Below are 25,943 nucleotides of genomic sequence, written 5' to 3'. Positions count from 1 at the left end.
GTTTATTGGTTCCTCTTTGTCTGCATAATAAGATCGAACAGAACACTCCAAGTTCAGTTATGTTTTACTCATACTGCACTCATTTATTAGTATTTCAAAGTATATTTTAGCACGATGGAAAAATGGAAAAACTGATTTGAGTATAAAGTAGTATGAGTATTGGATCGCATCAATATGGCTGTTAGTTTGTTTGTGTTTCTTTTTTTACCCATTTCCTTTTTTTTTCAAACAGTCTGTCTCTGTGATACCTGACACTGTGACTCAGTTGTGTCATGCAGCCGAGCGTGACTCACCTGAGAAATGGTTTCTCTTGCGCTGGTTTCTGTCATGTCAGATACCTGCTTCCCACAGCTGATGATGTCATCATAACACAATGTCTGCCAGTTGATTGTAAACAACATACAGGTTTGGACTGAGTTGCCTAATGGACGCAGTGGGAAATTACAAAGTTTTGTACATGGCTGAACACTTTAGATGGTGTACGACAACCTTACAATAAAATATAAAAGTTAATGAATAATATATTAATAAAATAACTTTAACGCATATTATTATGTATGTATACATACGCGTGTGTAAGTGCAAATATTTTGTTACCTATAATATTCATATTAATTTACTTAATTTGCCTTAAAACAACAACAACACAATGCTACTACTGACTATAATGATTGTGAGTACTCACATAAACTACAAATATTGATTTCATGTATATTTGTAGTTTGTGTGTTGTACTTCTGCTTTTTCTGAATAGAAAAAAAATGTGTAAAGGTCACTAGAAACCCCACGGTTTATGTGTATACAAGACTTTTTAAGGACTAGTCAAAAGAGTCAAAACAAATAAAGACAACAAAATTATATTAGTATAAAGGAAGTAAGAGAAAATTACAAAAAAAAATTACAGGAAGTCGAGGAAAATTGCAATTATTGTATTAATTTCACAGCTAAAAGGAAAAAAAGGAACCTTGAGTATGACAACAATGGGAGGTGGGGTGGGGGTGGGGTGTGACCAAATATGGTCATACCGGTGTAAAGGTGCGTTTTGAGCTCCGAGTCCCACCCCCTCTCTTTGACGTCACCGCGGGCTACGAGTGGAGTTAATAAAAATTGAATCCTCGGCAGTTTCTGCTTCAGATCATCAAGAACAACAAGCCGGGAGCTAATTACTCATTAGGGTCCTCATAGCAACCGAACGCAGCCGCTGCTCGAGCTCGGTTTTCCCGTCCTTTACTTTGTGCGCGTGCGCTCCTTCGCTTTTCTCTGGGAACAGGTTTGACCAGGACACACCTGCACTCACACACTCACTCACAGAGAGACAGGAAGTCCTCTGTACTCCAGCTTTGACCTGTGTGGACGTCGGACGCACACAAACCCAACAAGGAAACTTTATTATTTGTCTTTTTCTTCTGTTGTCGATATCAACATGAAGATTTGGATCGCGCTCTTTGTCGCAGCCTTTGCGGCTGGAGCTTCAGCCCAGAGCTGTAAGTAGTTTCATTTATTACCGACTTTAAAGAGGCTGAAATTACCCAGAAACTAGCTTGTGGTCGAAGGAAATAAGAATATGTTTAGTTTCAAAACGGCAGCAGCACAGTGTAATGTTAAACTGTGACTTTACTTGGGTTTTAATCCAATTTTTCGTTTTAATTTGACGTTTTGTTGCTTTTAAAGGGTCTCATAAATGAAGTTAAGGTGTAATTCAAGTGTTGTTTTGAGCTGTGTGAAGTGAAGCGGGTAGTTTCGTTGTGTAGTGGGGGTGGGGAGGTTTGTCCCGCTCTTTGGGGACTCGTCTGTTTAGAGAAACCAACGCCCAGGTGTTCAGTAAACCTGCTTATCTACCTGCTGCTGCCTTCATAGGCCTCTGCGACACAGAGCGGCAGGAGCAGTCAACGCTCATACATTTGACCACTTTGAGGATTTTAAAACGTTTTTTAAAAATCATGTGCGTCATAATGTTGAACACAATCACAGTTTAACCATGAAAAAATATGAGCTATTAAATTAAGTGTGTATATATATATATATATATATATATATATATTTTTTTAAATATTAATACTTATGTTGGCGTCTTAAAAACCCTTATTTCTGCTCAGGTTCATGTGAGACTATGAAGTGGGCCACCTGTGATGGGTCTCCATGTACCTGTTATGTTATGACTGGTGACAGTTACAAACAGACTTTGGACTGCAACAAATGTAAGTATTATTGGGATTCCGGGCACGTTCTATTATACGTTCTGCACCAGCCCTCATAACCTTCCCTCATGTCCCGCCTTCAGTGATCCCCAAGTGCTACTTGATGAAGGCAGAGATGTACAGAGCCAAAAAGGGCCAGGATACCCGTACGATAATTGGAGGAAAGCCGGTGGAGACGGCCTTTGTGGACAACGACGGCATCTACGATCCCGAGTGCGAGAGCGACGGCAAATTCAAGGCCAAGCAGTGCAACAACACTGAAGAGTGCTGGTGCGTCAACAGCGCCGGCGTACGCCGAACCGACAAGGGAGACAAGAACCTCAAGTGTGAGAAGCTGGTGGAGACCTAGTGAGTACCCTTCAACTGTCAGTGTTGGCATGTTTTTGTTTTAATGATTAACTCATGAAATCTTTCTTCCCCTCCAGCTGGGTCCGACTTCAGCTGAAACACAAAGAATTGACGAAACCAGTGGACGCTAAACTTTTGAAGACGTGAGTATCTTGAATATTTCCAAACAAACTTGTATATATTGATATATCTCTGCATTATCATCACTGCTTGCCTTTTCAAATTGTAGTGCAATTGGGGATGCCATTAACAAGCGTTACAAGAACTTCAACAAAGCCTTGGTGGAAGATATCCAGGTATGTTGGTGTACCAAATTAAAGAGCATGAAATTATGCAATCCATGTCACAGTTTACTGTGGTGTTTTGTTTTGACGACGATAACGAAGCTTTCCTGTGTGTCCTGTTCTGCAGTATGACCCCGATTCCCGCTTGATTGTGGCCGATGTGAAGAAGCCAAAGGGAGAGCGCAAGACTGACATCGCCAACATGGCCTATTACATGGAGAAAGATGTATGCTATGGCTATGTTTACATTACGCCTGTTATATTTTCATTGGAGGCTTCGGGAGGCACCTTCATGACACCACCATGACCCTGTCATTTTTTATCATCTCCCAGGTGAAGATTTTGCCCCTGTTCAAGAACCAGGATAAGTTTGAACCAATGGTGGCGGGCCAGAAGCTGGAGATGGAGAACATTCTGGTGTACTATGTGGATGAGGAGGCCCCAACTTTCACCATGAAGAACCTGTCTGGAGGGATCATCGCCGTCATCGTGGTGGTGGTGCTCGCCGTGGTTGCCGGCCTGCTGATCCTGGTGAGTGCACCCGCCAAGCATTTCCTCTTTTTGTCTGAACCACATTGATGTTTTTGCTCTGCTAATTATTCATTTTTGTTCTTCGCATGTGTAGTTCTTTGCCAAAAGGCGACAGAACCAGCGGTACAACAAAGCTCAGGTGAGACAACTTCCTGTTGACCATTTTATTTAAATGTCAATGGAGCTATTTTTGCTAACCTGCCTTTATCGTCTCGTTCTTCCAATTACAGCAAAGAGAGATGGAGGCCATGTAAAGTCTTCACTGGTGCCGGATTTGTCTTATGAAGAGTCGGTTAATACATCACCACGGGATGATCGTGTTTTGCAGTGTGCCTTTTTTATTTTATTCTTTTTTTTTTTAAACCATCTACTCGAGCAACATCGATGCTCATTGGTGACACTGGCACTACTGATACCATCGTTTATTTATGAATTTTTCATCACGTCATCCAATCCCACATGCCATAAAGAACTGTGCTTTTTAAAATATGCTTGACACATGCCACGTTTAAATGTTAGAAGTTGTCGAATGGTTTAAATTTCGTGTAACAGATTGTACAGTTGCTTTCTTATTAATGTGTGTTTGACCGTTTTTGTTTTTAAATAAAATGTTTTAAAAGACTCTCGATGTGGTTCAACCTTTTTTGTGTGATACTCTGGGTTTAATTTTTTTAATTAAACACGATCACAAAGTTACAGGCGTTTGTATACAGACAGGAAAAAATACAAGAAATTGTCAACTTTTTGTGTCTGCTTGACATGAGCGGAGTCACTTGGCTCGTATTGAAAATGTGAGTTTTTGCATAAACAAATGATGTGGTTTGAATAACTTGGACTTTTTCCCTAATCTCTGAAATTAAAATGGCTTCCTTTTTATACAGGTGCATTGTTGTAAACCTGTTTACATGGGGCAGGTCTAATTGGAGGTTGATGGGTGTGGCAGTCCTGCTTTGAATGTGTCCCAGTCTGTGTGTTTAAACTAAGAACTTAAATCCCTGCTTTATTTATCATATGAATTGTCCTCACTATTACTCAGACAGAGTATACACCTGTGTATTAAGCATGTCCTGTGTATGTGAGTGTGCTTTATGTGTTACTTACCTTGCTGTAATGTAAAAAAAAAAAAAAAAAAGAAGGAGTTGGCTACTCATTTCAAGCCATATCTTGAGAAACTGTTTTGGCTTTGTGTCCAACCTGTCGGTCAGGTTCTCTGGCTCACTCATAAATGAGCACCCCGCAGTATGTACACAACAAATACCAAGAGGAAGCGTTGAGTTAAAAGGCACTCGGAGAAACTCTGAAGGAGCTTTTATTCACACGGCGGGTGAAAAGTCGAAGTCTGACCGAGCTCTGGCACCACAAATAGTTTAATTGAACGAGGGCGACTCGAGTGGATGTGACGCAGGTGGTGCTAGAAAATTCAGGTGAAACTGCGGAACTCGACGTTCCTGTTGCAACACGCTCGCAGGGGTCTGTGCTTTGTTGTGTGTCTCTTTGAAGCAGCAGTCCCCGTTTAGCCTTTAGTGTTGCACTGAAACAATACACTGACAAAAAAAAAGTTTAATCATTACCTTTTGCCTGTCGGTGAGCAACATGACTCAAAAAGTCACGCAGTGGAAGAAATGATTACATTTTGGTGGCGATACACACGGATTTAGGGTTTCTTGACATTAATTATGTAATTGTTCACCTTGTGAGATATGGGAGTGAAACTGAGCAGCCTTGTGCTCTCTGAGTGCTTTCTCTCGAGTATTAAATCAATTACCTGGGAATTTTATATGACTTCCTCTCCTAATCCTTGTCCAGTCTTTCTCATTTTATTCATGTACATTACTTTGTTGTTATTTTGACTCAATTCCATTTTGCCTCGCCCAGTTTTTTTTTTCCGCCCCTGTGAGAGTCCTCCCTCTCTCCTCGTTGCCATAGTGACACTGGGACAAAAGTATGCCTCAAACTAGTCTAGGCAGGTTTCATATAACCTCTCCCCCCCTCCCCCACTCCTCTCCCTGTCTCTCTCCTCTGTGAAAGACTGCAGGAATGAAGGTGTGTCAGTTGCTGTCAGGCACCTTCTGCAGGTATCGACATGTCATGTTACATTTGCGGCGACTGCGGGGCAGTAGAGGAAGGCCCGGCGTAGGAAATAGTGAGTGTCTGAACTGTCATTGTTTTCGGTCTGTGTATGAACTGCCTACCAGAGGGCGTGGTTTATAACCTGACTTCAAAAAAGTAAAAAGAAAAAGGCAGGTAGACAATGAGGAAGTAACCTTGACTTTATTTAAATACAAATAATTTGACAAATAAATATGACGCCTGATATGCTTCGCTGTACATATACAGGTGCAAAAACAATAATTACTTTTTCCAGTTTCTTGTTAATGAAATGAGTCTCTACATCTAAAAAAAATGAAATCAAATCCTACTTCCCTTTAAACGCTATAGGAACCACCATTCATTTACTATCAAACCTATTCTTCGTCCTCCTACCATCTTCCTCTTAATAACTTCATGACCACAGACTTCTCATGCCATAAACCCTGCCATACTTCCTGCTTTAAATGATGCAGGTTGATGTGAGACAACATCTGCTCCACCGGTGAATGAGTGAACAATTAAAGGTTTCACAGCTCACCTGGCTGTTCAGTAACTAAAAAAGCACACAGGGTTCACGCTCGTCTCTTACCGCGAGTTTCGCATCATCAAAGCAACTCATCAGTTCTACGCCTGTCACGCGTTGCATTGCTACACTCTTTTTTATTATTACCTACTGCTTTCCTCCATTATACAACGATAACTAAAACTGCAAGTTCATTTCCTCATAAAGCATCATTCACTTTTTTCTATATTATGCATCATTTTTGAAGTATGTAATTGACCATCCTCCTTGGAGAATATAAAGAAGGACTGACTGTGCAGCTGCAGCCATGAGTGCGTCTCATTGTACCGTTGTCCTCATGCCGTCACAGCAGTGTTGGGGCCTTGCTGGGGCGTCCCAGCGCCGGTGGTGACTTGCTCCTCAGCTCTTTGCTCTTGAGGCTGATGGGCTGAGCGACCATCAGCGCTGGAGCAGAGAGGTGGTGAGCAGCAGCCTTCTGCTGATGGACGCTGTTGATGTAGCTGGAGACGAGGAGGGTGATCTCTCTGATCTGTTGACAAATCGACGTTACAGAGTCACTGCTCGCTGACCACAATCTGTCAAAAACACAACTGGGCAAATATCGAGTGATCTGCAGGAAGTCAGGGAATCAAGCGGTGGTGCTGGTGACGGATGTGTGCACCTCCACCGCTCAGTGTAGCTGTGTTTTGTTTTGTTTCGTGTCTGCGGCAACGTTCCCACGCTGCACATTGAATGACATACTTTATGTTTTGACTGACGGAGTGAAGACAGTGTGAGATAGTGAGAATGGAATATGGACTTGCGAGCAGATAGCGACACTAGCGGTGTTACACGCTGGAGCTTTTACAATTACTGTGTAATTACTGTGGGCTGCAACTAGAGATTTTTTTTCGATTGATCTGTCGATTATTTTCTCGAAGATGTTGAATGTCAAAATGATTCGCTTTCAATGATTCCTTTGTTGTATGGAGCAAAGAAACCAGAACATGTTCACATTTAAGAAGCTGAAAAATCAGAGACCAATTCATCGATTGTCAAAATAGTTGACGAATAATCGCTGCAAACAAACCTGCATTTTTATATTTGGTTTGGTTTTCTTCGTGAATCACTTGTTCTTTGCTGGACAGGTTTTGCTGCATTAGTCACTGCTTTAAAATGCTCTGAATGTTTTCTGTCGGATTCCAGACATGTATTTGTCCAGGTCATAGTTAACACGGTTTGTTTTATCATACATGAAAGTTATTCTCCTTCCAAGCTTCTCGTAGATAAGGAATTATCTTAAATTTTCTTTAACTCACCGGCCACTTCTTCAGATATACCTGTTCTTCTACTTTTTCATGGAAATATCTAATCAGCCATGCACATGAAACACATGGCTCAATTCATTTAGGTAACCTGCAGAAGTTCAACCAAGAAACATCTAGTGTTGGGGGGGGGGGATGCCTTGTTGATGGTACAGGTCAGAGCAGAATGACCTGACGATGATGGAACTGTATATGCAGGAGGCCATCTTTGTCAAACCATGACGCAGATGAGCTACAGCGGCAACAAAACACGGCGTCACTCCTGAAGGTCAAAACATGTAGGTGTAGATCTCTGCATCTCACTAACCTTTGAGTTGTCCATGGCAAACAGATGTTTATCCGTGGGTTTGTCTTTGCTGCTGTTGGAGCCAATGCTCTGCCCCAGCACCAGCATGAAGTCCTGTTTGCAGCCCCCGAATGTCATCAGGTTCTTGTAGGTATGGGACACCAGCGGTTTCTGTTCGACATTCACAACCGATATTTATGTGAGTTTCAAGGTCACCTTTGCTCAAACTGAAACTGCTCTGCAAAGTTATGTAGAAATGTCCTCTATGTTTCTATGGATCTATACTCATCTGAAACACTTACGACGGAGTTGTGCTCCAGGATGCTGATGCCATCCTCATGCACGGCCAGCCAAACACACACACCCTGCTCTGGAGACGGAGTAATGGCCTAAAGGAAGGGTAAAACAACAGGAAGCAAAGACAATATTTCTGACATTTGAAACATTGCAATTAGCAAATCTTCTACTTTTCAATAGAAACAAATCTGTTCCCATCCTTGCAATATAGAGTGGAGGTACTTTTTACACCGCAGATCAAAACGCTCTAAAATGCTCTGCCCTCGTCAATGCTCATTCGTGACATAAGCAAATCTTGTAGATTCTCAGACACAACAGTTTTTTTTAAAGGATCAAAATGTACAACATTCTGCCTCACAAGATCTCAGGACACAGTCATTACCTCAGGTACACACGAGTATTGCATTTTGGACTTTTAAGAATACGAAAGTGGACTAAATCCTTGGTCAACAACACCTACAACAGTCACTACAATTCACTCATCCTAGAGCATGTTCCAACGTGACACACAAACACACGCGCGTGCACACACTTAATCCTTATTTATTTAGTAGATGAAAGATGAGAAACACAATGCAGTTTCCATTTCGTTCCTCTTCCTTTTTTGTTATAGTTTGTTTGTACCTTGATTTGTTCAACACTGTAGTATGTATTGTATTTGACAGCAGGTCTTACGTTATTACAGTATAGTATTACTTATTACAATATTGCTTATTTCTGGTGGGCGAGGACAAGAACTAAAATTTCACACGCACACTTACCTCCGCTTCAAACAGTTTTGCGCCAAAGAACGGCCATTTCCTAGCAACCGTCAGGTAAATCCTGACACACTCGGATGAACTTCGCCCCCTGAGCGAGGCCCAGCGAGCAGAGAGACGCTGCAGTAATTGCCTGTGCAGAGTGTAAAACCACAACCTGTAATGCAGTCCTTTTAGACAGGAGTCCAAAAAAAACAATTGTATTCATAGTTTGGTGGAATCTTGGACAGTGTTTTGGCATTTTGACATATTTAACTGGTTTATGGTTGATTGTTTACTCTCCCGTGATTGATCATTTCTAAATAGCGTGTCAGAATTAGCCAAGAGGCTATGTTTGCATCTGTAGTCAGAACACAAAATGACATTTCTTTAAAATATGACTCAAATATGCAGAAGAATAAGAAAATAGACAAACATCAATGTTAATAGAGGAGTGCAAAGCAGTGAAAGTCAGTGAAAGCAGACTGGCTTACACAAGATGGTGACAGGTGCAGGTTTTAGACCTCCTGTTCAACTAATTCAATTTAAATGGTAAATAACAAAAATAGAATAAGACCTCTTTTGAATGGCTTAGTTATTAAATAAGAGCAGACAGGAGGAGTTTGTCTGCTGACTGCCAACAGAAGCAGGAAATTGAGGTTTGTGTAATTCTGAGCTTCAGCACATCTCGATTTTTATCTTTCTTTACCACTAGCATGGCCATGTCCTCTTCTAATACTGACACAAATCTCCAGCTCAGTCTAAACGACAGTAAAAAGTCAATGTCGAGCCATTTTGTGAGTTTTCTGAACCCAGAAAACCAAGAAAGAAGAATGATCTGTTTTTATCCTTTACATTATCACCCTCTCTATATTTTAGTTTGAATGTGTTAAGGCTTAGTGGCTGACATAATGGCACTAATGCCGCCATATACAATATAATTTAGCCATTTATAGATAAACATTAATGAGCATTAAAGCAGGAAATGTGTCAGGAAGTTGTCAGTGTGTTCTCGTACCTGAGCTGTTCCTCAGTTGTGGTCTTGCGGTAGTGTTTAGGGTAAAATCTTTCCAGAACCTGTTTGAGGGTTTGGTTCGACTTAGTCAGGGCTGATCCAGGAGCAGAGAAGGGACGCTCAAAATCCCCAAATTCCACCTGAACACAACACAGAGGTGTCTGTTAGTGAGGGTTTGGTAATATTATTTTTGTCCTTCGTCCCTGAGCGTGACTTAAGCCACCATTTCCTCTTTAACAAAATAAAATGAATGTAGTTTGAGACCTGAGCCAGCAGGGCGGCCATTTCCAGAGCCAGTTCCTTGTTAACAGGAAAGTGTCCTGCAACAATGGCTTCATTTGTCTGATACGCCAGGAGCAACCTCTCCCTCTCTGACTCCCCCCTGACCTGGAGAGAGAAGTACAGCCTGGGAACAGAAAGGAAATGAAAAACAGAAACAGAGAAAGGGGGAGAAGGTGGTGGTTATGGTAAAAAAGTTTTACTCGAATCTACTGCAGCAGCATCTCATATTTTAGAATAAGTCAAGAGTTGCTACCTGTTCTTGTAGGTGAGGCGTACAGTCCTGGTGTTTTCAGACTTGCCAGTGTGCTGCTCCTTACAGGCCTGCTCCCATTTGGAGATTATGTCGCAAATCTGTAGAATACACACACAGGACGATTTGTGATGTTGGGAAACAACAAACGGTTTCTGACTACAGCGAAAAAAGTAATATTCGCGTGAATCGATAACGCACCTTGATGCCTCCCTGCAGGCAGTGTTCCACCTCCCGTCCAGTAGGATCGTCAGAGTACAGGCTGAAACCAGAGAGGCTGTTTTTCCTCATGCCAGTGTCCTGGTTTAGGCGACACTGGAACTCGTCGACTGTGGTCGAAGCATCGAAGCTCACCACCTGTGGAACAAAGACGCCCATTGTAGAGATGACAGTGACCGTGAAAGTTACAGTGGGCTTAAAGATGTTTGTATGAGTTACATTCATGAAATCCAATGTCATAACAAATGTTGCCATATTGATAGCTTATTGCTAAATGCGCATAAAAGTCTGAATCTAAATATTGTTCATACATGGCCTTTCTGCACAGAGTTTGCATGTTTGCCCCATGTGAGCGTGGGGAAAAGTTTCCTCCCACAGTCCAAAAACATACAATATGGGGATTAGGTAAATTGGACACTCTAAATTGACCGTAGGTGTGAGAGTGAATGGTTGTTTGTCTCTATGTGTCCCTGTGATGGACTGGCGATCTGTCCAGGGTGTGACCCCGCCTATCGCCCTATGTCAGCTGAGATTGTCACGGCGACCCCCCCGCGACCCTCATGTGGAGGATAAAGCGGTAGAAAATGGATGGATGTTCATACATCTGATACAGGATATGCAAAAACAGAGAGAGAGTGGAATGAAATGACAAAAACAAACACCCACTCAGAAGACACCTGGAGTGAGTAAAGTAAATGAAAGCCCGGATCAGAGAGAATGTAGGAGTCACATGAATCTGAAGCTGTAGATGACCTGAATGTTGCAAATGTAATGATATAGTTCTTTTAGAGCAATAATTTATGTACATTATAATATTTTATTATTCTTGTAATGTGGCTGTGTGACGTTACCTGGTAGGTGTTGTTGAGGAAGTGAACAGGGACACTGAAAGGCAGTGAGTGATGGTAGGGGTTCCTCAGGAGGATTGACAGGATCTCCATACGGGACGGCCTGGCCTGTCTCTCGCCCTTCTGCTGGGTCCGCTCCATGGAGCGCTGGCAGTAGATGGCATACTTACCTACTTCAGTCCTGAGGGAGTTAACGATACAGAGGCCAGTCAAATTAACATTTAGCGATCAAATCAGGAAACTAATCACGTTAAACCTTTATAGACGACTGTTCATTTGTGCTGCAATTGCTTCAAACGCTCTCTAGATGATTGTGTGGATTGGAATGGAAAACAATAAATGGGTATTATTGGATTTACTTGTTGACTTAAAGCTGCAGTGTGTAACCTTTTTTGTTGTTATTGTTTTATTTGGTCATGAACAGAAGTGATAGAACATTATTTTTTATCCCACGTCCTTCATCTGAAAACAGCCTCTGTCAACCGGTACTATCAGACGTGACTGAGGGCGTGTTTGTGTGTATTTAGTGGCAGGACAGGGGTGGGCGGGGCCAAGAAGCAGTTATCCCGTCCAACGACTGAACAGTAGAATTTACTTTTGAAACTTTTCGTTGTTGCCTCCTTCTGTTTTCAGTCTTCCTGTGTACATCACGGGAATGTCGCTGGGCAACATGAGAACACAACACTGTTTGTTTATATCATAAAGTTACACACTACAGCTTTAATTTTGAACTTTAGTTTCAGGAATGTGCATTTAAAAAAATGTTGAATTGAAGTTGCAGGAGTAAAACAATACTGGATTTTTGCTTTAAGACTCAGAAACGAGGTGCAAACACGCTGGATTTGGTCCATCACATAACATAACTCGAATTGTTTAGTTATGCCGCTGAAGTGCCACACCTTCAGTTTCAAACTGAGTTGTCCCTTTAAAAAGGTGAATAACTTTCGACCCTTATGTTTTATTTACCTCAGTTCTGAAAAAGGGCCTCCATGATGAACTGCACCTTACAAAATCTAGAAAAGAATTCGCCAAACTATACTCAAATAAAAGTAGTATGTCAGCATTGTATGCCAAGATATTAGATTTCAAGGGGGAACAAAATGTAATTTCATAAGTTAATTACATGCTATATCAAATTCGATTTTAAATCATTAGTGTAATGTAATAAATTACATAATATTTGTAGAAAAATATTATTTGACCAATAAGAAAATGGCAACATTTCAGCGTGTTTTCGCAGACTTGTTTGTCCGGCCTTGCTGAATATTTGTGAGTGGGTGTTTTTTTTTGTCACCTGGAGTCTCCGTGTCTTTTGAGATGAATCTGGAGCAGCCAGAGAAAAGGATGCTGAGGCAGAAACAGTCCAACACACAGGGCTAGAAACTGCCAACCCTAAAGAATCACACACAGAAACACACACTGTCACTGCTCACGTTCTGTACAACCACTCACAGGTGGACGACAAAATGACAACTGTGGTTGCACAATGTTTTCCCATGAAACTATTTGACACAGCTGAACCAGTTTTGATCACATTAGTCAAGAGTTTCATAGAGGAAATTCAAAAGTTAATCATGCTATGAATCACTCTGTTGTTGTTTTTTAAAATCATCAGATAAAGGTGACCTTTCAACTTCAATGGCTGCCCTCTGCTGGTCAATATGACTACAGCAGGTGTTCTTGGTATATTTGCATATTGGCTATGGGATGTCACATGACTAGAAGAGAACTACACATAGTTTCAAATGAAAGCTGTTTCTGATTTCTGAGGGCTTGGCCATTGTGCACAAAAGCTCTTTGAAGCAGTGAAGTGTCTTATCTACACACTGTTGACTGAAGTGATTGTAAAAGAAAGAAATTACGTATATATATGCTCAAGGCGTTTGATATATTAGTTTAATCAGTAACCCTGATGTTGATGTTGACGCTGTTGATTGCACACTTTAAATCTCCACCCTGTTTTTCCTCTTGCGATCGTCAGTGAACGAATAATGATGCGAGACACTGCTGACATCTTGTGGTGAGAAAGCAAACCTGCAGTGGTCCTGGGTGGTTGTGCGGCTGCCTCTTGCGTGTCTGCTTGATGAGCTGGCAATACATCTCGTTCTGGAGCTCTGGGTGTGCCAGACACACCTGCAGGGCACTCTGGGCCAACGACACGTGGTAGTCGATAGCCGGGGCGTCGATGGCCACGTTGATGAAAAGCTGACACGTCTGATGCACCGAGACAGAGACACGAGGAGACGCGATGTATAAACTAAATATTTAAGCTGTAGGAAACTGGTTTGTGAATCAAACATTACCTTGAAGAGTTTAACAGCTTCTGTCTGCAGGGCCTGTGAAGGCAGGGTGGTGAGAGGAGACGTCAGAGCCTCTTTACTGAAACACAGCATGGGATGTCTCCAGATCTGTGAGTCTGAAAAACAGAGATGAACAGACGGACAGACAGTGAGAGAGGCACTAATTAGAATGTGACACATGAATTAAGTATCACCCAAGAAAAAGAACAAACAGAAAAAGACTGATATTATACGTTAAATGGTAAAGAGAGAAAGACTTTATTGATTCCGGAAGGTCAGTTGTCAGTCCGGAGATTAGAGTAGAAGAAGTGATTTGGTAAAATAAACAAGTGAATATAGACAGAAGATAATGGGCAATATGTCAAGCAATACTATCAGACATGCCTAAGGTGAGCATTTGTGTGCATACAGCAGTAGTACTTCTATCAAATGTATGAATTACAGAAGAATTGACTTCAAGATCCTTAGTTTGAGACACACAGAGGCTGCTTTCAGTAATGTAGCAAACAGTTTGCAGCCATCGCACTTTATTAGCACATTATTGCTGTTGCATCTCTCTGTCTTGACCTAAAATTGACATACAAATTGTGTTTAGCGTGAGTAGCTGCATAAATCAAAGGTGTTTTGTTTGGTGTTTGAATGTTTTCTTATCTACATTGGTGATACAAGACAGGCTTTACACATGGTTAATAAAGAATTACAGGGGAAAAAAAGCACAACAAAAACTTGAGCAAGCTGTTACTTAAACAAGATCAGAGACACAACAAGGCAGGCTATCATTTGTAAGAAACACTCACTTGAATCTCCATCCAACTGAAAGAGTTTTCCCACCAGTTGCTCGAAATCAGTGCCAACTTTGCCCACTGTGGTGCCTGCTGCCACAGACAGATGATAAAGCCACGTGTCCTGCAGAGCAAGCACGACAACATTTACAATTTTTGTTAGAGAAGACGGAGAAGCGTGAAAGGGGTGGGGGGAGTAGGCCTAACTAACCGAGCTAACTGAGTAACAAGATGGTTATTAGAAAAACAATAAAATACATTTAGTTTTGAGAGAATGAGGCTGTCATGACGTCGGCTACTGACCTTTTCATGGCGAGACTCTATAAGCAGGTATGTGGGCCCTTGCTCCTGTGGGTGGATGCTGATGGTGAAGTGCGCTCCCTGCAAGCCCCACCCGCACACTTTCAGGTCATCATCTGAATCCCGTGACCTGTCCACCTCCTCCACCCTGGCCTCCCACAGCTTGATCTGACCTAGTGGGAACTGTGAAGACAACAAAAGCAACACAAACACAAAGATAAGCTTAAAAGAGCTACACTTCCTGTCAATGTTTGCGGAGAAAAATCGTACCTTGTCCTCTTGGCTGCGGAAGTAGTACAGTGTTTTCCCAATCAGAGCACACCAAACCCTCTTGGAGTGGCCATGCTTCACCTGCCGTAAAGCAAATTTGACAAAAATTATATGGCTATCTGTGTAAAGATTCATCACAAGGATGTAAGGTTTCATGAAACAACACTGTGAAAGAGCCCATATTAGTTTGTTGTACCTTGATGAGCAGCCCCTTCATGCCAGGACGAATATCTGGCTGAGTGAAGAGAGGACTGGCAGCTTTGAGTCTCAGCACGGTCAGCAGCACCCTGAGCCACTCGTCCAGTAGGTTGGGGGAGTCGGCCTTCAGGTAGTAAACACGCTTCCCTGTCACTATCTACGTATACACCAGGAGGAGGAAAAAAAGATAAGGTTAGAAATAAATGGAGGCAAAAGATCCGACATCCACAAGTATAAATATATATATTAATATATTATTAAGTTTATTTAAAAAATGGTGAGTTGACAACCTGGAGAACTTGTTTTCCCTCTCCACGGACGATGCTGCTGGTGGCGTTGACCTCAATCTGACCTTGGGGTTTCCTGATCACATCACTCTGTGGGAGAACGACAGAGCAGAGATTTGATCCACTAAGAAATCCTTAATTGGTTTAAGGCATTTCAAGGGATAGTTCAGATAGTTGTCTTGAAATGTGGTTGAATGAGAAGGTGACACATATAGTCAGCTCTACCTGAGCTGAGTCTGCCCCCTGCTGGCTCCCTGGGCTGAGAACAATCATATTAAAACATGGCTTCCAGCTGGTACAATTTAAATATGATTGTTGCTATTATGTCACCATTAGACAGGCTTTTCCAACTAAAACATGTTTGCTAAATGACTCACTCGCCCAAACTTAAGTATTTAGCTTCTTGAAACAAAAAACACATTTGAACTGAATCAGTAACTCCTGTATTCGATGGTGTAAATTGCTGTAAACGTTGCCTCACGGTTAAGTCAATCCTGCCCATGTGTCTGTGCATCATACAGCCACATTTCCTTTAACCTGAACTATACCTTCATATTGAGTACAACATTGAAGAAAACTAAGTTGTATATTGAAGCCACAAAATGAAAAGAGGATGTCATGATGAGTCAAACCCACAGGCGACTTGAAGTAGAGCAGCTCTCCATCTTTGAGGACAAACCAGCGTCTCTTCCAGGTTTTTTTCCAGGTCTTTACCATTTTCAACAGGTAGCCTGACTTCTCCATTGGCTCCTATAAGAGCACAGAGCGGTTCAGTTTTGTTTCGTACCACTGCACGAACAATGCAGAGTAGTACATGATGCATTTACCAAATTACACAGACACGACTCACACTCTTGCCATTGTCACTGGTTGCAGAGCAGGTCTTGGGCAGCTTCTGCTCTGGTTCAAAGCACTCGGTGTCTGTGGAGTAGGCATCAGGCGGGATGGCATAGTCACTCTCTGATGTCATTGAAGACATGGATACAGCTGGTGGAGATGCAGAGGGGTGGAAACGGTGAGAGTTCATACATCAGTTTTGTGATATTCAACTGGTTTTATTAGCATTTACCTGTTTTTTGCTCTGGCTTTGTCTTCATTTTGAGTGATCTTGCATTTTGTCTGTCTTGTGTTTGTTATTATGTTGTATTGTATGTACTTTTATGTGAGTGGGATGATGAGGTTGGATATAATCCGTTAACTTTTATTGTTTCTTAATGAAATCAAGAGGATGACTAAAGAAACAGAGTTTGTGTTAACTGTGTTGTGGCACTTTGTGTTCTCTTTGTTCTACCTCTCTTGAGAGAGCGTGGGCTGCCTGGGCTGCTGTCTTTGCGGGAGCTGGACGAGGTGCGGGAGCTGCAGATGGAGCCGTCCTCCTCCCCTGAACTAGATGATTCCTCAGAGCTGGACGACTCATCTGAGAACGGACTGCTGCTCAGTAGAGTGGCTTTCTGTAGAAGATACAGTATAAGAGTTCACACACACACACACACACACACACACACACACACACACACACCCACACACACACACACACACACACACACACACACACACACACACACACACACATGTAACACATAGATAAGGATAAACATTAGATATTTGTAACTGCTTGATTAAAAACAAAGGACTACAAAACACAACAACTACTTGTGCTAAAAACGATGCTTGCTATATTTGTGTAAAAGGAACAATAAAAAACTGCTATTACTTTATTGACCTTTATTAAAATGAACCTCGTTAACAGCTTTAGAGACCAATTAAAACTGTGGGGAAGAGCAAAATAACATAAAGAGCCATACTTACCCCCTTCAGAGTAGTATAAACGGGTGTCGTCATGTTTTTATAGACAAGCGATGTGTACATCACAAAGGCAGGGTAGGAGGACTGGAGGGAGAGGTCTGCAACAAAGATGGCAGGTTTACATTCACCAGAAGTTGAATCTAAAATGCATCAAACATGTGTCTGACTTACCTTTGCTGGCAGGGTCCGTGCACGAGGTCTCAGACAGTCTGATGCCTGACTTAGCCACAGCGTAGATACGACTCTCCTGTGAAGAAACTTTGCTAATTAACCACCAGTATGATAAAAAAAAAACACACATTAAAACCGTGCGAAAACATCTGTTAGTGTATTACTTTAAATATACTGTACGAGCCCAACAGATGGTAATCATTTTGTAATGTTGGAAGCGTATGTGAAGATGTGGTATGTTATTTACAAGGCATGTGGCAGTGAGGCTGGATAACTAAACTTTTAATGGCGCCGACTTTCAGTCAAATTGTGCCTAAATTTGGTATCTGAAGGTGCATCTGTGTGAGGAGAGTAATATAACCTCAGGGAGCAGCACAGCAGTTCTGGCTTCATTCACCACAGACTCATGCTCTGCTATGCCTCTAAAGTAGAGCTGCAACTAACGATTACTTTCTCGATTAATCGCTTGGTCCATAAAATGTCATAAAAAGTTAATCAGCGTTTGTAAAATCTGGAAATGACGATGTTCTTGAATGTCTTATTTTGTCCGCAAACCAAAACGATGCAGTTTTAATGATTTCTTTGTTACGTGGAGCAAAGAATCGAAGAAAATATTCACATTTAAGAAGCTAAAACAATCAGAAATCTTGTTTTATTAATGAAAAAAAAGCTTCAAACTGATTAATCGACAGCTGGATGCTCTTACCCATGAGGGCAGTCTGTGTAAAGGCGGGGTAGGAGGTGTGTTGCCTGGCGCTGACAGATCACAGTCTTTCTGCTCCTGTGTACCAGGTTCAGCTGAAGTTTGCGAGGAAGGCACAGTTGACCCAACTTTAGTGACCACGTCCCTGCTCGTCTCCATGCCAACCTCCCGCTCATAGTCGAGGTCAGTTTCCTGCGGCCGGTAGGGGCGCAGCATGCTGAGGGCATTGCGTGATTGTCCGTGGGCTGTCTCTGAGATGACTGAGGGCTGGCTCAGGTGCTTCTTGGCCAGAGACACATTCATCAACCCAAACCCTGCTGGTGTGCGCAGGCGTGGCTGTTTGGGTGAGGCAGGGTTGTCCCTCAGGTCCTGGGGTGGCGTGGGTCGCTTAGGCGTGAGGGCAGGGGCGAGGAGTGGGCTGGGAGTGTTTGGTTCGCCGGAAGAGGATGAGGAGTCAAGTCTTTGTGACTGGAATCGCTTGTTGAGCTCTTCAGAGTTGCTGTCCTCCACTTTGGCCCTGAGTGCCTCCTCCTCCTCCTTACCCGACCCTATAGTCCCATCCGACTGTCCCAGCAGGCTGAATCTGGGCCTCTCTGCACGCTGCATGTCATCGTCAAACAGAGAGCTGCTGTCGTCGGACGCTGTCAGGTAGGTCTCGCTGCCTGGACGGCTGAACTCCAGACCACACACTCCCTCTCTGCCCTCACAGCCTCCTCCTCCCTCCCCCTCTGATGCAGCACTGGAGAGCACAGAGGAGACGCCACGAGACTCAGCTCCACTTCCATCCTCAGCCAGGCCTTCAGATGCACTGTCATCCTCTACAGGATGGACTTCACCATCTGCCTCTGTAGACGCAGTCTGCTTGTTCTTCACTGTCAAGGCAAACATGGAAATATGTACAAATTTAATAATCTCTACTTTATGTGCTCATTTTCATAGAGTGTGTGTGTAGGGGGATCTTATAATAATAATAATAATAGGAATACTTATCTTATATTATAAGATAATCCTTTATTAGTCACACAACAGGGAACATTGCAGTGTTACAGTAGCAGATAGTAAAAATATCAATGTAACAAATAGTAAGCATGCATAATAAACATCATGAAATGCAAGAAAATGATATAAAATAAATTCAGTTATTTTCTTATAAAAAACGCTTTGTAACTGTGTTTAAGCAGTTACAATCAAATCCATCCAAATTAGCCTTAAAACATAACATGTTACTTAATTTGAACAAAAATCCATTTAAACTGAACTCATTCCCATCAATGAGAGATGGTAAACACTGTGAATGCTATAACTGCTGAACATCAACATGCTCAAATTCTTCTAGTCTTCTAGTGACTGATGTTTTGGCCTCTACAATAAACCCTTTAAACTGGTTTCAGAAACATGACATCAGCAACTGTACAGCAGGTGGTTTAGCAGTGAAAAATGTTCCCTATAATGCATATCTAATTCTGTCGGAAGTCACGTTCCATTTCTCCTGTCTGATTTCGCCAGGAAACATTTCCACGGCTGTGACTGTGGCGAGGACTCACCAGTTTCACCTCTGTCTTCGGTCTCTTCCTGGCTGCTGAGCGTCCTCTGGGAAGGTGCCGGTCCAGTGAGGACCTGAGGATTCTTCCCTCTCACCTGGAAACAGCCGAACGTGAGGCTGCTGAGACGCTGGGCCTCACCTGGTCTGACGAAAGCGCCTCGTGCACCACCGCCAACACCACCACACCTGTGCTCAAAGGCTGCAAACACACATAATGTCTCAAAAAACAAACATGTGTGTCTCTACATGTAAGTACCAAAAACCCCCCCTTCCCCCTTTAACAAGTATTTGTTTATACTTATAATTCTATTTCATTTACATCTATCTACATTCATTTTATTGTGGAATAAAGTAACCAGCAATCAACGCGTAGTTAAAATAATTTTATTTATTGTTTGAGTTGGTTTCTTTGTTGGTTAGAGAAGATCCAGTTATTGTGAGATTCCTACTTTTCCAGTCCATTGGCAATGTTTGTACACATTTAACAGACTATAATTTAAAATACATGGACATTTTAGTGTACTTCATTTCTTCAGATACATGGATGACGTTCTTACCCTGCACTTGATTCTGTAGCGCCAGTATCTGAGCTGCCTGTTGCTTGTTGGTTTCTCTTAATGCTGCGTTCTCCACCTCAAACTGAAGGATAAACATATTAGATATTAATTAACCTAACCCATATTTTATTTATACATCCATAAAAAACATATTTGGGCATGTTAATACACTACCGTTAAAAAGTTTGGGGTCACCTGTGCAGTTTTTTTGTGTTTTCCATTAAAAGTCACACTTTTATTCATCAAAAAAGTTGTATAGTCTATAGCTGTGCTAACATAATTGCACAAGGGTTTTCAAGGGTTTTCTAATCATCCAATAGCCTTCTAATGCGATTAGCAAACACAATGTACCATTAGAACACTGGAGAGAAATGGGCCTCTATTCACCTATGTACATATTCCATAAAAAAACTGAGTTTTGCAGCTAGAATATTCGTTTACCACAATAACAATGTGTAGAGTTTCTGATTCATTTCTGATTCTCATTTCTGGTTCATTTAATGTTATATTCATTGAAAAAAGGTGTTTTTCCTTCAGGACATTTCTAAGTGACCCCAAACTTTTGAACGGTAGTGTATGTCATAAGATGACAATACTACCTCTGACAACTTCAGCATCACCCACTCCTTGATCTTCGCTGCTTTCTCCTCCACTGTTTTGGCATCTTGAATTCGGGTCTGTTTCTAGTAGAGAGAAAGGGGGGATGCAGCGACGTCTAAGTTTCTCTCAAAATACAAAGACGCCAGCGAGAAATGAACACAGATGAAATGAGACATTGAATTTCCTTAAAATGGAAAGTTGCTGAAGAGAAAAGTCATCTCAAATGTATCAAAAAAACAGGTTTACTGTAAAAAAAAAAAGAAATGAGCTCAGAAAATCTGCAAATTCAATGTTAGAATAAACACGGCATTCATAGCAAAAAGTCTGTTTCTGTGTCCTTCACACACTGCTTAAATAAAAACATCTTCCCTCTCTCTACGAGGCTGAGGTTTGAGCATCTAAAATTATTTTCCAAATTCCCAGAGCATGACAGCAGCTTTTATCCAGCTGCACAGCAGACAAATTAGCCTTTCATTACGCAAACCTTAGAGGGAACTGTGTGCTTGTGTGAGGACAAAATTGTGTGCAGCATTTAAAAAAAAAAAAAGTAAAAACATCTATTGCTCTGATGAGATTCCTGCTGTTTTACCTGCTCCTCCAGCTGTTGCTCCAGCTGCCGGATGACGTCGTCCTTCTCCTGCACCAAGGTCTCCAGCTCCTGGCAGCGCTGAAACAAATGCACCTCAGAGTCTCCGGACTGACCATCGGGAACCTTCAGCTTCTCCTCCATCCACTGCACCTTCACTCACCACAACATACAAATGGTGGGTAAACAAACACTGTCCACAGTGGTGCACAGTGTTTTTGTTAAGAGCGTACCTGCTGGTGAGCAGTGAAGGCCCGTTTTTCTGAATCAACAACCTGTGTCTCCAACTGCTGAATCTGGGAAAGCAGGAATAAACACTTTTATTTGTCAAAATATCCTCTCTAATAACATTAATATATCATAACTAGAGCTGAAACTTAAATTAATGGATGGATCGATTATTACTCCACTACTAAATTAATCATGAACTATTTTGATAATCGATTAATCAGTCTGAAGCTTTGTTTATCATTAAAACAAGATCTCTGATTGTTTTAGCTTCTTCTTTTTTTTTTTTGCAGAGAATAATCTTTAATGCAGAGTACAGAATATTACCATATTACCCTAAAACAATTGGATAGAATCTGCAAAAATGAGAACAAAATAATCCCATCGCAAAAATTAAATGAACAAGATAAAATGTTTTATAAAGTGACCATAGCGTACAATGTTATGTTCATTTATCCATTATTGAGCTTAGTCTGGTGTAAATGTAAATGTTGCGCCAGTAAGTAGGACAAAACTGGGCTCCAAATCCTATAAAACTTTCCTGATTGTCCACTGAATGACATTTTTCAAGTCTTAGAAAATGTAGGACATTGTTTTAGCTTCTTAAATGTGAATATTTTCTTTGATTCTTTGCTCAACATAACAAAGAAATCATTAAAACTGAATCATTTTGATTTGTGGACAAAACAAGACATTCAAGAACATCATCATTTCCAGGTTTGTCAAACACTGATCAACGTTTTTTTTTTTTTAACATTTTCTGACATTTTATGGACCAAACAATTAATTGAGAAAATAATCGACAGATAACAACATTTTACTGCTTGTGTTTCTAATGTGCACACATCACATTGTGACGCTCTAAAACTGCAGCTAAAAAACTGCAACACGCCGCTCTTTTACTTCCTCCAGGGCTTCTGGGCGTATGTTTGCATTCACGTGGAGGTGAAGTATCAACTCCACGTTTGTCCCAAAGCCAAACGCAACAGCACCAAATAAAGACAAAGAAAAGCTGCGTGCTGCAGACGTAATGAGAACTTGAGTTAAGATAACACGGCTACGGCTGGAGCGGAGCAGATGCTTTTCAGCCGGACATTCTTCAGTTCACGTGACTCACGAGGAGAATCAGAATCAGAATCGGGCATTTACAGTTTGGGCATGTGCAAGTTTCTCATAGAAAATTTGAAACTTTGGTTGCTGGAACTGGGCCTCTATACACCTATGTACCTATGTACATATTCTATTAAGAAACAGACGTTTGCAGCTAGAACAGTCGTTAACAATGTATAGAGTGTATTTCTGATTCATTTAATGTTATATTCATTGGAAAAAAAAAAGAGATTTTCCTTCAAAAATAAGGACATTTCTAAATGACCCCAAACTTTTGAACGGCAGTGTGATGAATTGTAAAGCACAAAGTCGTGAAGCTGAGGCTGTCGGTTCTTCTCTGCGATGGTTTGTTTACAAAATCGAAACAAAGAGAGAGTTTTACTGTTGCATGTAAAAACCAGTTACATAATGACGATGAGGTATCACATCTATGAAGGTACAACCGGCTCTTTGTGCGTGAGGATCAGAGCCCAGCATGAGGCAACCTGGTAGCAGTGTGTTAAAACTACAGCAACATGAAAAGGTCACGCAGCTTTCACACACAGGCTACACAACACTCCACTCGTGCACACACACACACACACATGCAGGAGTTACACAGACAGACACTCGACTTACTCATACTCAAAGATTAAAAAAAAGCACAGGGATGGAGGAACGAGGAGATGGCTTTATGAGACAACATTCCTCTGAAATTCCTTCAGCTCAAAGTGACGGAAGAATCGGAGAGAGACCAGTGTCTTCTGAGGAAACACTGGAAAACCTCAGCTGCTTCTCTGAGGGAAAATGCTGTATGTCGACGGAAAGTTGTACTTGTACACCGCTACGGTTGGACTGTTTAGCTTCAGTGCATGACATGTGCAGTACATAACAGCCCCTGTGGACACAATGGCTGACACACAAGAGAAGAGAATGCAATGTGGGACAGAGACACTGAAGGTACAGTACAATATAAATATAAATATAAATATGCTTGCACCACTGTGATGTCTTTAACTATAATATGTTAAACCTATATAAAATATGATGTTGCATTTACATATTATAGTTATAGTTATTATATTATAGTTAAAAAACACATTGAGGTGGAAGCGTCAAATGGCTAAAGATGCAAATTACAAGACAAAATCCTCTTCCACAAAAATTTCAATGCAAATTGATATATTATAACAAAACATAATCGTAATGTAAAAACTTTCAAAATCAATGTTTTATTATGCAACTGCATTCCCCATGACTTGGTTATGATTAACAATTCCTTGGGTTTGGATAAACTAAGCTAATTGGATGGATGAATTAACCAACAACAAAAGTACACAATGAATTAAAAATTCATATTCAAGCTCCACTCTCCAGACACATACAGTACACTCTTAAATAAACACAAGTGCTAAGTAGAACCATATAAGGTTCTCCGGCTTGTCCTAATAGCAGAACCCTTTTTTGTTCCAGGTGGAACCTGTTTTTTATAAAGTTTCCACCTGGAACCCTTAATGTTACCAAGAACCCTTTTAAAACCCTTTATTCAGTAAAGGGGTTTTAAAGTGTTATCTGGATCAACATTGTTCTTACTGGAACCATTAGTGTTACCAAGAACCCTTGAAAAACAAATGGTTCCAGGTAGAACCTCAGCCCTTTTAGAAGACCACTTTTGGAACCCTTATTTCTAAGAGTGTAGGAAGTGATTCGTTTGATATCAAGACAGAAGAGGGCGTGACGACCATGAAAAGAAGGACACAGCACACAAATAACGTGACACTGATTCTATTTTTAAAAGACCAAACAATCACTGAAATGTTCCCACTGAACCTTTAGGTGTTTGCTTAAAGTTAACTGTTTAATACTCTTCATAGCTGCTGTATCTGTAGTGAAGGAATTCACTTACAGGTGTGATACTACTAAAACAAACCCTCCACAAATAAAGACTGAACTACCTCCTAATGTTTGCAACAGATACAAAAAGCATTTAATGACTAACGGAGGAAAATGTATTTAAAATACTAATTCTAATTCTAAGGAACTGCAATGCGTTTTTTTTTCCTTCACCCAAGTTTTTGACATTGTTTTTTTCCCTTGTACTCTGACTTCAACAGGATTGGAAAACGCCGTTGGTCGTACAACCTCACGTCATTATGCACTTTAATGTCGCCAACTGTTTGACGTCCATAGAGGTTCCTCACACACAGTTTAGAAATCAACATCCAGATCCAGTTCTGGTTTATATTCACACTGTAGGAAAAACCGTCCTCAGGTTGGATGTGTCCGTTATAGACTGGCATGCCAGTTTTCCCCCTGCTTCTGTTCACTTCCACAGGCCAAAAGAAAATGGACCCAGACTCAAAAGCAGCCACACCCTGCAGGAGACACTAACTCTTTCCACTGCACAGCATTTTCTGGACCAAAGTGGAGGCAAGACCTTTAATGCAGCCACCGGTCCACTTGTCACTTTTTTGTAAATTATTAGGGTTTTAGAAGTATTGTAGCAATATGTAAAAATGTTTAAGCTAATATAAACTGGAGTAATGACAACGTGGACCCGTGACCCCTCTTGATCTATTTCTGTAGTCACTCATTGTACAAACCGCAGAAACACACACACACGCACAGATCACTTTCTCAAGTTCTGATCAAAAGCAGACGCAGAAAAGGTTAATCTCTCTCTCTCTGTGTCTCTCACACACACACACACACATAGAAAAAAACCGACACATATTACTACTACTATATAGGTTGTCTGCTGCACCACAAACCACATGTGCCTTGCTCAGTAACAGATATAGCATCTGGCAAAGAAGAGCTTGTTAATTACAGGGCATGTATTCTGTAGGCTACAGCTGAAGAAGACGACATACACTCTCTCTCTCACGCATACACACACACACACACACACACACACACACACACACACACACACACACACACACATACACTCTCTCTCTCACGCACACACACACACAGTCTAATGATAACGATATTCTCCTCTATCTTGACTGTGTGTAACAAGTGGATGTGTGTTTTGTTCATTCTCCGTGTTAAATATAGGATAAGTCACTAGCAGCTGAGATGAGCAATACAATCTAAGAGTTATATGGCCCATAACCTGCTCCCTATACTCAAGTACAATATGGCAACCCCTGCTGCTCTAATGTGTCCAAGCCTGTCGCACACAGACACACACACGCGTGCGCACACACAAAAACACAAACACTCGCGACCTCTCTCCCGCAGCCCCGTGACCTCTGAACAAAGCTCTATCATCTCTTATATTCGATTCCCTCTTCAGATTCAA

General features: G+C 41.4%; 2 protein-coding genes across 2 annotated transcripts in view; one reads left to right on the top strand and one right to left on the bottom strand.

Moving 5' to 3' along the window:
• The first annotated feature begins 1,257 nt into the window (after window positions 1-1,257).
• On the top strand, window positions 1,258-3,956 carry epcam (epithelial cell adhesion molecule). The gene is made up of 9 exons (XM_083898100.1): window positions 1,258-1,484; window positions 2,097-2,198; window positions 2,282-2,546; window positions 2,624-2,689; window positions 2,776-2,842; window positions 2,958-3,056; window positions 3,164-3,361; window positions 3,456-3,500; window positions 3,592-3,956. Exons 1-9 carry the CDS (start codon window positions 1,424-1,426, stop codon window positions 3,613-3,615), a joined length of 927 nt encoding a protein of 308 aa, XP_083754226.1. The 5' UTR covers window positions 1,258-1,423; the 3' UTR covers window positions 3,616-3,956.
• Window positions 3,957-6,318: 2,362 nt separating this feature from the next.
• plekhh2 (pleckstrin homology domain containing, family H (with MyTH4 domain) member 2) overlaps window positions 6,319-25,943 on the bottom strand; it is a gene marked incomplete at its 3' end in the record, with an annotated part of 28,285 nt that continues 8,660 nt past the window's right edge. The window contains exons 3-30 of the mRNA XM_083898125.1: window positions 21,550-21,612; window positions 21,320-21,469; window positions 20,730-20,813; window positions 20,131-20,212; window positions 19,575-19,772; window positions 18,034-18,902; window positions 17,328-17,403; window positions 17,160-17,254; window positions 16,642-16,801; window positions 16,201-16,337; window positions 15,987-16,100; window positions 15,354-15,440; window positions 15,062-15,220; window positions 14,866-14,946; window positions 14,599-14,778; window positions 14,311-14,419; window positions 13,517-13,629; window positions 13,248-13,427; window positions 12,508-12,605; window positions 11,217-11,394; window positions 10,348-10,503; window positions 10,150-10,247; window positions 9,879-10,020; window positions 9,618-9,754; window positions 8,624-8,753; window positions 7,868-7,954; window positions 7,587-7,736; window positions 6,319-6,504 (exon numbers count right to left, since the gene is read on the bottom strand). Coding sequence (XP_083754251.1) covers window positions 6,319-6,504; window positions 7,587-7,736; window positions 7,868-7,954; window positions 8,624-8,753; window positions 9,618-9,754; window positions 9,879-10,020; window positions 10,150-10,247; window positions 10,348-10,503; window positions 11,217-11,394; window positions 12,508-12,605; window positions 13,248-13,427; window positions 13,517-13,629; window positions 14,311-14,419; window positions 14,599-14,778; window positions 14,866-14,946; window positions 15,062-15,220; window positions 15,354-15,440; window positions 15,987-16,100; window positions 16,201-16,337; window positions 16,642-16,801; window positions 17,160-17,254; window positions 17,328-17,403; window positions 18,034-18,902; window positions 19,575-19,772; window positions 20,131-20,212; window positions 20,730-20,813; window positions 21,320-21,469; window positions 21,550-21,612 — 4,299 coding nt within the window. The remainder of the gene's footprint in view (window positions 6,505-7,586; window positions 7,737-7,867; window positions 7,955-8,623; window positions 8,754-9,617; window positions 9,755-9,878; window positions 10,021-10,149; window positions 10,248-10,347; window positions 10,504-11,216; window positions 11,395-12,507; window positions 12,606-13,247; window positions 13,428-13,516; window positions 13,630-14,310; window positions 14,420-14,598; window positions 14,779-14,865; window positions 14,947-15,061; window positions 15,221-15,353; window positions 15,441-15,986; window positions 16,101-16,200; window positions 16,338-16,641; window positions 16,802-17,159; window positions 17,255-17,327; window positions 17,404-18,033; window positions 18,903-19,574; window positions 19,773-20,130; window positions 20,213-20,729; window positions 20,814-21,319; window positions 21,470-21,549; window positions 21,613-25,943) is intronic.

Source organism: Microchirus variegatus (genome assembly GCF_963457635.1).
Source record: "Microchirus variegatus genome assembly, chromosome: 11".
Lineage (NCBI taxonomy): Eukaryota > Metazoa > Chordata > Actinopteri > Pleuronectiformes > Soleidae > Microchirus > Microchirus variegatus.
This window is presented reverse-complemented; position numbering and strand designations above follow the sequence as displayed.